The sequence below is a fragment of the Platalea leucorodia genome, assembly GCF_965183815.1.
Source record: "Platalea leucorodia genome assembly, chromosome: 8".
Classification (NCBI taxonomy): domain Eukaryota; kingdom Metazoa; phylum Chordata; class Aves; order Pelecaniformes; family Threskiornithidae; genus Platalea; species Platalea leucorodia.
The window spans coordinates 41,323,640-41,336,039 of NC_138830.1; the positions used below are offsets into that span (position 1 = coordinate 41,323,640).

At 37.7% G+C, this 12,400-nt stretch overlaps 1 protein-coding gene across 3 annotated transcripts in view; it reads right to left on the reverse strand.

The window, feature by feature from the left end:
* Positions 1-1,163: 1,163 nt before the first annotated feature.
* The window catches only part of ADCY7 (adenylate cyclase 7), a 68,061-nt gene continuing 56,824 nt past the window's right edge, over positions 1,164-12,400 (reverse strand). For all 3 annotated transcript variants that reach the window (XM_082319528.1, XM_082319527.1, XM_082319529.1), the window contains 10 exons: positions 11,462-11,512; positions 10,829-10,867; positions 9,266-9,429; positions 7,921-8,002; positions 7,187-7,342; positions 6,358-6,504; positions 5,774-5,881; positions 4,851-4,965; positions 4,014-4,138; positions 1,164-3,893 (listed from right to left, as the gene is read on the reverse strand). In XM_082319528.1, the coding sequence (XP_082175654.1) occupies positions 3,747-3,893; positions 4,014-4,138; positions 4,851-4,965; positions 5,774-5,881; positions 6,358-6,504; positions 7,187-7,342; positions 7,921-8,002; positions 9,266-9,429; positions 10,829-10,867; positions 11,462-11,512 (1,134 nt within the window). In that variant the 3' untranslated portion in view covers positions 1,164-3,746. The remainder of the gene's footprint in view (positions 3,894-4,013; positions 4,139-4,850; positions 4,966-5,773; positions 5,882-6,357; positions 6,505-7,186; positions 7,343-7,920; positions 8,003-9,265; positions 9,430-10,828; positions 10,868-11,461; positions 11,513-12,400) is intronic.

Sequence of the window (12,400 nt, forward strand, 5' to 3'; positions counted from 1 at the left end):
TAAAAGTCAATTCCCTACTCACCAAACTGCAGACAAAGCAGAGTGACAGTGCAGCTTTCAGGCACAGAGGAGGATTCAGGCACCTGTGCAGTATGAGCCATCTGCGGCGCCAGCGACTCTCGTACACGTAGGCTTTTCCCTAGGCTCGCCAGTTACTTGCACACGATCGTGCGGTGCTGTACCCCAGGAGGCCTGTGGTAGAACCGAGGTATTTTTAAATGTTGCTCCTTTTTACCCCATGGTTCCAGTATAACCTTGGACGTGAACAGGAGTGACGCGGCAGCGTTTCAGTTCCATCTGATGAGCACTCGCTGATGTGCGCAGCAGTATGGAACCAAACTAAGAAGTAACTTAAAGCATAAGCGTGAATGCCACCCTCTACCCCCAGTCTTATGGCCAACATCGTCCTTACACTCCCGTCCTTCCTCATCTCTAAAAACAGCTGCAGCAGTGTTTATTTAATGGTTTTTAAACTTTCACAATTCTTAAAATTCATTCCAAAAAGGCTGAACTGTCAGCCTGCATTTTTCTCCAGTAATTGTCCCAGAATAGTTCTTAATAAAATCACCACTAGAATTTTTTCCACAGTTCTAGGTAATTGCAGCTGAAATATTACTCCAGGGAATGAATTTTTCCATTAATATTTAAGGCATTTTCATGCTACCAGAGAAGACAAGATGCACGACAGCCGTGCCAGCCAAGTCCTTACTGGCTCACTCCACAGCGGCTCATTTCCCATCACTTACCTTGCAGATAGCGCAGTAGAAGGCCACAGAAGACAGAAAACTGAGTACTGAAATTACTCTCTAGCTGTTGAATGCAAGTTCGTCACTCTACCTGTTTTCCACTTACACAAATTTTGTAAAAAATACCAAGTTTACTTTATGAGTCAAACCAATCTCCTTAACTCCAGAGCAGTATAAGAAATATGCTTCCTTTTCATGGGAATCCTCATTAAAATAATTGCAAAACCAAACAAGTTTCAGGAAGTTTTTTATTTAATGGTAAAAACAAAAGTTTGTTCTTTAAAAGAGAGTGCTAATTCAAGACATTATTAGCTCTTCAAATTAGATGCAGTGCCATTTTTTCAGTTTAAGAAAACATGCTGTAAGGAAGATTTTTCTAACAAGGTTATTTCCTCAATATTAAATTTCACAGTTCGTTCTCAAAAGGACTGCTGAAAACAATAATTTAAATGCAGTTGCTTGTTAAATTGATCTTCTGTGGTGGGATATAGCTCTCATATCATACAGTTCCAGTTCTGATGAGAAATTAGAACGTCATCCTCGGGTACAACCCCTTTTTCATTACACACAGTTTCTAACTCTCCAAGTCTGCCTTGCACAGTACCCTGGCATTGAGCGAGCACTGCAAGTGCATCGTGTCCTTTTAAAACTGCAACAAAACCCTGCTTCTTCCAGTTTGAAAGCTACAGCTCTTCATACCACTTCTGTAAATGCGGTTACGTTGAAGTTACGCACAAACGAGTTACTAGCCCAACAGGCAATATAATGTAAACAAAAGCATTTCAAAATGCTGTTACAGACAGCGAATTTTCTTTCATAGATAACTTACATCTACATTCTACTAGGTCTGTGAACAGAAACACTTCAGAGCCAGCTCTATCTATAGGCATAATGCACTTTTCAAAATATATTCATGAGGCAAATAGTCACTTTACCTAACATGACATCAAAGACTGCTGAAAGGAGCCTTTGACACATGCATGGTCCTTATGAAACAATAAATAAATACCTCAAACAAATGCTTGCTGAGCATCTGTTACTACAAATATACAACATACAAGAGTAGCAAAAGCTGTTTGGAAGTTTATTCAACTACAACACTGACAAGACACCAAGTACGAAACTTCCTTCTTCAGCAGAGTCCACACATGAACCAGACAACCTCAAACTAAGGTTTCCTAATGTGCTGTTTTCTGTCAGAGACTTACTACAAACACAGTTTTGACCTACCAAACTGACAAAGGCTAGAAGCACAATTTTTAATCCACAGCTGGACAATATTTAGATTTGTTCCTGTCTTGAAACATACTCGCGTCATCTTCTAAAGAAATTACACAGTAATTAGAAAGCGGCAGTGATGCGTAGGACTGCTTGTTAAACACTTTTCCAGTATGGTTCAGTACTAAACTCAGAACTATTAGTAAATGCTGCTTTGTTTGTAGAAGAGTAAGGCTTAACAAAACAGATGTTGAACTCGTTAATCACCGTGCTGTTCAGTCATACTACACGTGGTGCAGCGGGGGGAGGGGACCCATCCTTAGTTAATACGTGTCACTGGGCACAAGGGGTGAGCCTCACAAAGTACTATCCTCTCCACCCACAGAACACAGATTAAGTGATTGCAGTAAGTAGAAAAATGCTAATTTAGAAATTAGCAAAAGCCATTAACAGCTTAAAAACTTTACAAACTAAACTAACTTACAGCAAGCTGATTTCCCTGATCTTCTTACTAATGCTCTATGCATACTTTCAGTATTGAGGCTCTGCTGAAACATTTCCATCATGAATAGTTTTTTTCCATACATCCTTTTGTAACCTTCAAAACCAATTAGTTTCATAAACTGCATTAACCTTTAAAGGTATATAAACCAGCCAGTGGCTAGTCAAATTGAAGAAATGAGAATAAAAGAAACAAAAAAACAAAACCAAAACCCACCTCAGATGCGGTTCTGTTTATACAGTATCTGCTACTGTTCCTAATACTATCTTATTAGTTCTGTTCTTCAGTTTCCAAACAATTCAAAACAGATTATTTTTCCTTCCGTAAGTGCCCTCAAGAATGCAGTCAGCACGCAGAATTCCTGCCGGGTGTCAGCGACACAAGCTGTTCCCAGAGCCTGCCTCAGCAAGCGCGCAGGATAAACCGCGGGTGCTCGGTCTCCTCAAGATCGGGTATATTTTTTGGAATTTAAAGCCAGAATTTTGAAGACATTCTCTTACGTGACTGTATAAAATGCGCATGCAGATACTAAATACAGAGGCACAGAAACACAAAGGAGAACATGTAACATAATGTAAACACTCCGAACCAGATGAAAGTTGTTTCTGAACAGCTGTTGGTCATGAAACATTTGCGTAATACAAGGTACTACTATGGAGGAGGCGGAGAGAATAAAAAAGTGATCTGATACTGTGCAATTTTTTTTTCCAAAGGAGCTCAGCACAATTATCATATGACATACTTGAGCTTACTCGCATTCCTCTTTCCATTATTCAGCCACCTTCTGCTCTGAAGTCTGTTTAGCATTAAAAGCAGGACATGCAGCGCGCAGAGCACCATCTCGCACGCCTGTGACAAATGCAATACTGTAAGCAGGTGCGTGTCAAAGAATGAAGCAGTGGGATGTTTTAACATGGTAGTAAGTTCTACAGTGCATCCACAGACATTGTTACTGGAGCTGTTAAGACTCCCGCAGCGCAGGTAAGGAAAGGAACTAACTGGAAATGCTTCACAGCAATTCCAGGTAAATCTTCAAATTATTTTAGGAAAAGGTGGTCTTTTTCAGACTGGTGGTTGCGTGTCTTCTAGGAACTTTTCAGAACTTCTTTTCTTCCAAAAACAACAACATCAACAACAAAATCATTCTCTTATCTTGAGATGTAGAAGAAATAGGAATAGTGTATATATATGTTTTTACAATAACGTCCTTCACATAAGGAGGGAAATTCTAAGTCTTCACAGAAGGAAGGCAGTCTATTTTGATTAACTTCATCGTAGTCTCAGTTCAGTCCCATACCTTGGAATTTGGCAGTCTCGGTGCAAACAAAGTAAGTCCTCAGTTCTCCCTTGCCTTTGACATTAATGAGTCCCCTACATTCACATGAATATCCCAGCTCCTGGAGTATTTTACTCGTCTCTTCTGTGACCTTTGTGTGAAAAGAATTGGAAACTCTTGTGAAATTCTTCTGATTATTCACATTTAAAAAAAAAAAATCCCTAACCAATTAGAAATAATTTCTCAGACATTCCAAGGCTCATATGTTTACCTGGATTTTCCCAAGCTCCCCTGTACTCTCCATTCGGCTAGCAACATTAACAGTGTTGCCCCAAATATCGTACTGAGGTTTCCGGGCACCAATCACACCAGCAATCACAGGGCCGTGATTTATCCCTGTATAAACAAAAGCAGGTGTCATTCCCGAAGTAGAAAGTTATGTGATATATCGCTTCATTATTAGCCATAAGCCATGTGCTTCAGGGGAAAAACAAAAAAACCAAAAAACACCAAAAAACAAACAAAACAAAACAAAACAAACAAACAAAAAAAACCCAAAAAAACAGACAAAAAAAACCACCACAAAACTTAACCCTGCAACGCAATTCTAGCAATCAATATTGCCACTGTTCTATAAATACTAGTACTAAGGCTCAGAAGAGGTGAAGTGACTCATTTGTTGTAAAATGGGAAGTCCCAGACAGAGCTAAGGCAAAGTTCATGTCAAAGCAAAATTCTTCCTTTTCTCCTTTTAAAATATAGAAATAAACATTTGTATAACGACAATACTGTCTTTAGTCAACAGTTAATAACAGGATACCTCCTCTCTTCATCTGCACCTAAGATTTTCTCCAAACTTATCCAGCTGCAGTCTTTGTGTTGCTCCCTCCAGTGATTAGAAAAGCCCACCCGTGAAGGAGCTCAGCATATGTAAAAAGCTAGACTAGACAACACAACCTTCAGCTATTCAGCATTTTATAATAATCCAAATACTGTGTTCAGTGTTAAGAAGGGCTCCGCAGCACTCAACAATTTACCTGAGTCATCCTACCTCATTTTTAATATTCACGGAGCTGCAGAGTTCACAGTCTTCACAAACCGAACTTACCAATACGTAAGCGGAAATTGTTAAAGGAATGTCGGTTGATGCCATCCAGTTTACTCATCAAGGCAATTCCATATTCCACCATAATCCCAATGTGAGCATGCTGTCTTTCCTTATCCTACACAATTTATAACACGTATTAATGATCAAATTACAACAGAGAAGGTTGTGCCAGGCTACTATTCCAAACCAGTACTATTGTTGAATAAAGTATACATTTGTAAGGATGAGACCACTCATCCTTGTAACTGTGCAGAATTGCACAGTTCAACAAACATTCAAAATGGATTTTAAAAAAATACATTAAATTAAATTGGAATGGCTAGGAAGTGACAAGCACGATATGATTAAATTTTATAACCAATTTATGTCTGTCCTTTAGGATTCCAGATTTAATTTTACACGTTTTGTACATATTACACATAATGTCATACACAAACCTGCTATAGTGACAGTGAGCCTGAGTAGAGAAATTGGTTTTAATTCTTCTGGGTGATAAACAGTTTCAGATTCGGATCTAACGTGGCACTTGAGGATTCTCTTTTTATGCCAGTTCTCAGGTATCACAAAAAGCTTACTGTCCAATTCTGAGATGGCCTTTTCTTTGGCAGCCATTCTTTGACTTCCCTGTTATTAGAGCTATTCTGTTATTCATCTAGAAATGTTAAGCTACTGGAATCAAAGATTAAAGATGTAAAAAGTAAGCTGGGGTTACAGACTTAATACCTGCTTAGGAAAAAAAAATGGAACTAGGAGATAAGTAGTGAATTCAACAGGAGACAATACACTTCCATCATCTTTTTCCACATTTCAGAAAGCCACTCTTGGTGATTTACTTGCTCTTTTATAACACATTACATTTTGTTACTTTGAAATGCACCTCCGTACACACAGAATACCGAAGGCAGATTTCAAGGACAACATACCTGGTTGTTCTCTTGGCCTGGTGTAACACTGAGACCAGCTGCTGCCATGTAAGTGCTTCCAATGGTTTTTATTTTTTCAACACCACTAAATTTAGGTTTTAACAAGAGCTGTTTGAAGGGAAGGAAAATAGAAACTTGAGACTTTAATACCATATTTCAGTGTGGGATTTAACCAGAAATCTTAATACTGTCTACAGCAAGCATGAAACATCTCTAGGAATACTATCAATCACACGAAAGTTAGATAAGACGTACTGAGGATTAGTTTCACAGTTTTGCTCTTCCTGCTCATAGCAGAAATAAAAGCACTGAAGTGCAGAAATAAAGGAAATGTAAGAAATAAACAGAAATACAGAAATAAAGGAAATTCAGGATTTGCAAACCATACTACTAATACATTAGACGATGTAATTGAAAAACCCCATCAGATGGGAATATATCTTTCAAGATCGCAAGGCTGAACTCAGAATATTAGTTCAGCATAACAGCCTTTTTCCCCCCCTCTAATGCTCACAGATCTAGTGAAACATTTTATTTTGTAGTAAATATGTAATCCAGTCCATTTTTGCCAGAAGCTTAATTACCTCATCAAAATCAGCAATGATTTCATTTAACAGCCGCAAGCATTCCAGGCCTTCTTTATTGACATCACATTCAGTATAAAAGACCTTAAAATCTGGCACCGATGCAAACATGACACAGACACAGTCATAAGATTGATGGTACCAGTCCTACAGGAAAACAATATATTCAGACATTGTCAGCAGTCACCTTCCACCACAGGTATTCAAAACTAGGATTATTGTTTGTAACCAGTAATCAAATGACAGTTTTCCTATGAAGTCAACTGCAGTACTTTACAGTGGGCATCTCTTATTTTATCAGAAACATTAACAAAGTTGATTTGCCTAAGGAAAAGCTGAGATATCTTAAAGATTCATCTATTGTGGACAGTGCCAGTCTTATGACACTTACCATGGCTGTGAAATCAGCGATATTTATTCTGATGACATGCTGACAGAATAAGATGGATGTCTTAAAAAAAAATAAAGCATTATCGATGAACTTCTCACTGGGGTTGTTACCAAGGAGATACTATTTGTTCCTCAACTAACTTCTTTAAAAAGAAGGCCTACCTCCTCTGGTAAAATATGGTCTTTGGAAAGCAGTAAACCCTTTTTAAATATTTGCCAAACTCAAACTGTGTCCTGAAGCTGAACTACCAATTCTGATTTTCGCATTTTTTTTTTGAGGCCATCTGGATAGCAGATTCTTGGGTTTACAAAGGTCTTGGGATACAAACAAGGGGCAAAGAGTGCAGAACCTTATAGTCTTCTGTGTGCTTGTTAGCATGACGTTCTCTGTCACAGAAGTCCAATTTACTGTCCTGCACATACTAGAGATTAAACATACCTCATTTCGTTTTTCACCAATGAAATAGGCAGCAACGTGCGCTGGAAGTACATTTTCCAGCAAAAGCCTGTTAACATTCTCCATCGTTTCAAACTGTTCATGTTCTTTTTTAAACTTATTCTTCCACAGACAATCCAGTCGACAGTAATAGTCAATCTGCAAAGGGACCAAATATGATAAATTAAATCCATATAATATCTCGCTGAAAAATATTAGTCAATTTATTCAAAAAGTGTAGTAGCAAAAAAGTTTCTTCGAGGCATTTTAAGCCTATGTAGTTATGAAAAACATGCTTTGAGAATGAAGGTCAGAAAAATACAAAGCAGTCAGTGTGAATTAATGTCATTTGGGTACCATCAGGTGTATTTACCAAAATCACATTTAATAATGTGGTGATTATTTTTATCTTGAATTACTGCCTTGATTTAGGATGAATATTGACATATAAATACAGATAGATCCAAATTAGAAGAATTTGAAAGTTCTGACTTCCGTAATGCAAACACTATTGAAAAATGTCAAAAATGTTCCCACCCTTTCTCAGTAAAAACTTTTGCACTATCTATAACTAAGTACAAGTAAGTACATTATCTACAACTAAGTACAAGAATATAAAAAAAGATTAAAATATATACTAATTTAGTGCAGAATTTCAATGAACAATACTTTTGCATTTTATTTAAATCAACGTGCTGCAAGTGAAAGAACTAACCTATTGCTTTTTAAGTACATACCTGCTTTGCAAGTAAAATTAGGGTTACGTAAAACAGAATCAGGTATAAACTATTCATTTTCCTTGGCTCTTTGATGAAAAAACTGAAAACAAGAAAGCAATACAAAGTCATCTGTATCGTTTAAGAAAATCCACGTGATTAAGGGATGGGGGGGTGGGGGGGGAGGGAGGGAAAGAAGAGCATAGTAGAAGAGGGTGTCATTGTTCAGACATATACCACCAATGCCACTGCTCATTTGTGCCAGTGGCTGGCAGGCTATAGGTCCTATCCTAATAACAAGAAAACATTATCATTCAGTTCAGTATATGAACTGTGTTTCATGTAATGACAAAATGGGTGCTGAAACCTCATGAAGTAGCTATTGTAGTGAGATGTTCAAGTAAATGTGGCTTTATCTTAATGCAGCCATCTTAATTTCCATTGAACTGAGTTGCAGCTTTCCTCCCCACACCGCCCCACAAAAACACAGCCAACAAAAGCTTGAAGTAGGAAAAGAAACTTTCTTATTTGTGGAAGGAAAGATGATAACAAATAAAAACCTGAATTGCTAAAACAAAGACAGCCATTAAATCACACCTGTATATAGGTCCATACAAATCTGAGACGCCACTCTCATTTCATAGTAAGGTCAGTCTGTCTTAACACATCTATTAATTTTCACAAATGCATCAAACTAAGTTCTCATTACATTAATAGCCTGGGATTAAGAGGCTAAATTAAGAGCTCATTTAGGCTTTTTTAAGCTGGGCTGACAGCTCACAGTTAGCCTCTGCAACATAAATTGATCCTCATCTTCAGCTATGAGACTATGCTGAGAATCTGAGAAATAGACTTACAAACGAACAGTAAAATCCTTCCACATATGGTTTCTCTTAAGTATTTTTATGGTTTCTTCAATTAGATGAGGTAAATCCGTGTTACTTTTCAAAATACGTGCAGTTAGTGAGGTAAGTAAATGAAAAGTTCACTATCCTATTGACTAGCAAGGTCTCACAAGCACAGCTTGAGCATCAGACTTTTAGCAAAGCTTTTCTTCATAGTTTAACAGAAGATCAACCTTATTATGAGATTAATATTCTACCCTCTAGTCTTTAATGTAAGCTAAGATTCCAGAGATCTCAGAAGCCATATTACAGAATTTTTCAGAAAACACACACTTTCTCTGGGGGGGTGTGGTGTGTGTAATATGGTCTAATATGATTTCCATGTCATTAACTTTACAGAAAGGATGGTAATGTCTTGACTTACTGGAATATTGAAATATCAAAATCATGTAAGTGTACAAAAATCTAACACCTCCTTTAATGAAACATTATTGTCAACTATAAGGAATTTTACACTGCACCTGGTACTGTTGCCATGGGCGTTCGAGTTTCCATCCTGAAGGGTATGAAAAATGATGAGGTATACAGTCACAGCAATGGACAGGAGGAGAACTTTGAGTTCCAAGCTCATTTGAAGAAATACCGAGCAAGCAATGAACCCCAATAGGCAGCAGTAAGCATAATACTGTAAAAGAAGAATTTAAAGAGCAGTTGCATTATTCAGGCTTTATGCATAAGAGACTTTCGAACCATAGCAAATGGTCTAAGTTCATGATCACTGTAATTTAAACAGAAGAAATTACAATCACTTGCTAAATACACTTAAAGCTTTATTTTTAATTGCACTAAAAGGCTGAACTTAATACTTTAGTTTACTTTTTTGTTAAAGACAAACAAAAATATTTAAACAAAAATCATCGTACCAACATAAGCAGTGTCAGATAAAAACTGAAGTGTGTTGAGAATTTATCTTCTGAAGTCTATTAATTTAAGCAATTATTTATTTAAAGGTCCAAGACTAACCTAAAGTAGGCTCATAGTCCAGTGACCAGGCTCTGAATGAGGAGCTCCAGCATTCTGGTCCTGTTTTTGTCAGTGCTCCCCCTTTGTAACCTTAAGCAGATACCACACTCCCATCTCCCCCACCTGTAACATGGGAAGGCTCTGACCTGTTCTCCAACCTTAGACACAGTTCCTTCATAAGAACTTTGATGCTAACAAGCTTTATCAAGCTAGAGCCATTATCCAATGGAATTACTGAAAAATCTCCCAGATGAATCACAGATCAGGCGTGGTGTCCAAGGTCAGCACGCCACTGGGAGCATTAAAACTCTCGGGTGGTACAAAGCTCGTTGCATAGACAGGATTGCTCCCTGCAGCCGCAGGCACAGGTATAAGATACTGAGATAGCATACTTTAGTCTAGAAACAACTCCAAAATTGCCTCAGCTTCTGCTCCTCAAGAGTTTATTTCTCTTTATGTACAAAGCACAGTTTTTCACCGTAACAGCGCAGACCTACCACAGATCTGGGAGATTCTTAGCTAAACAGTTAACATTTCTGCTGAAGTGAATGAAACCAGAACAATTTATGGGGCAACCCAGGATCAGAGGCCGTATAGTAATGTATTATACCAACTCTGTCATCCTAAAGGCATTGAATCTAACCTCCAAAAGGTAATGAACACTGACAGTTATAACCCTGAAGCCAAATCTCTGAAAAAGAAACCGCTACATAGAGAACACTGACACAGGTCTGTTGGCCCTTTCACTATCAAGATACTTTACTGGAACACTTGCAAGTACAGCTCTTATCTCTCAGACTTGAACATAAACATCATCCTGTTCTACTGCTTTTTCCTCAAAGTTTTAGATCTACTTTTAAGTCTGAACTTTCAAAAAATTGCAAAGCCATACTTCAGCACAGCAACAGCAGCTGAAACATCTTGATTTCATGAAGAACTTTTCTGCTGTCAGATACCTAAAAAAAGCTGTGTTTTATACAGCAACATAACCTGCCACTTGTCAGTAATACATACAATATTCAAAGATCTGGATTTTAAAGTAACATGTATTCACTACTTACAGTTTCCTCAACGCAGGATTGAGTTGTGTTTCCAAAAGGCTGATTTACAGACATGCAAGAACAGAAAATTACCAGATGAGTACAATGTGCATGACAGATCTGTAACTTATCATTTATCATAAGGACTTGAATGAAAGGGTCCTCACACAACCTGCTGCGCATTGTTCAAAAACATCTCCATCATCTAAAGGGGCGGCAAGGTGACAAAGAGGCATCCCAAACATATGGATGATCTCAAAATAGAATGCTACTTTGGAATTAGAGAGATAAAAAAATGAAACCCTCAGAAACAATCCTTTTGTGTCATTAGTATGTGCTGAATCTATCCTTACAGAAATGCTAGAGAACACCTTTCAAAGGTGCTGAGTAACCAGAATAAGCCAAAACTTCAGCTTTATCCATGAGCAGTCCAGACTTTTGAAAATCCCTAAAAGATGCACAGTAAAGCCATAGCTAACGACAGAAAATATCCCTAGAACTGCCTTGTGGCACGAGTAAGTCTTTGTGTTCAATGATTTTAAAATGCTATCCTTATAAAAAAGATATCAAAATGCTGCCATCCCTCTATATTATACACACCATCCAAGACTCTTTTCATTTTAATCTTAGAAATTAAGACGGTACTCTACTCACACAGGTGGTAGCACTCAGGTCATTTGATCCAGCAAAGTTTGCAGGTTTGTTCTTTTCAGTAGTTGAGTTATTGGGGGGGGAAAAAACAAAAACAAAACAACAACAAAACCACCATACAAACTTGTTAGCAGGTAGTCACTAATTTAAAGTTTTTCCTCCGTATATTACATAATGAGTCCTGATCTGGTTGCCCTTTCAGTGCTACTGCAATATAAATGTTGAAATACAATATCCCATATAGTTGTATTAAACATATATGCACACACAAGGTGCAAGAAGGTTAAAATTGCCAAGTGTTTACTTACTTATTTTTTAATTTGGGCTAAAGTTTCACATTATAGCTATGCTAATCTAACAGCTAACTGGCACAAACATGTAGTTCTGTCTCACCCCCCAGTTTCACAGCTGCTCTTCCTGGTTTCTTTTAGGCTGTCCCTAGTGGTGTTCACTTGACACCGCTGTGAGTCAATTCAAGGACCCATGCCAGCAGAATAACAACCCTACAAAAGAAAATTAAACATTTTCTGCAGTATAGCTTTCAGAAAAAACTCCCCATGAAATCAGAAGAATGGCAGACCAAGCACGTGGGATCGGAAGGACATCACTTTTAGTAGCTGGCTATCAGATAGGTTTAACTGTTAACATGATGTATCACATAAAGCTTGGTTAAAAAAAAACAAAAAAAAACACAAGAGTGATCTTGAGCATGAGGTTACTCCAAAGGGTTGTTTTTCAAATATATGTACCCTAGGTGCAATACAATACTCAAAATTAAAAGACAGATGCCATTTCCATCTTAGTCTAGCAGTAACTACCCACCATGTCTTTGGTTTTAAAAAAGAGCCAAGCTATATTCTTCCCTCCCCCATCTGCATTATTACTAGCTAGTGCAAATAGCACAGTAAACTGCTTAAAACTTCTACCCACTACAGCCAAACA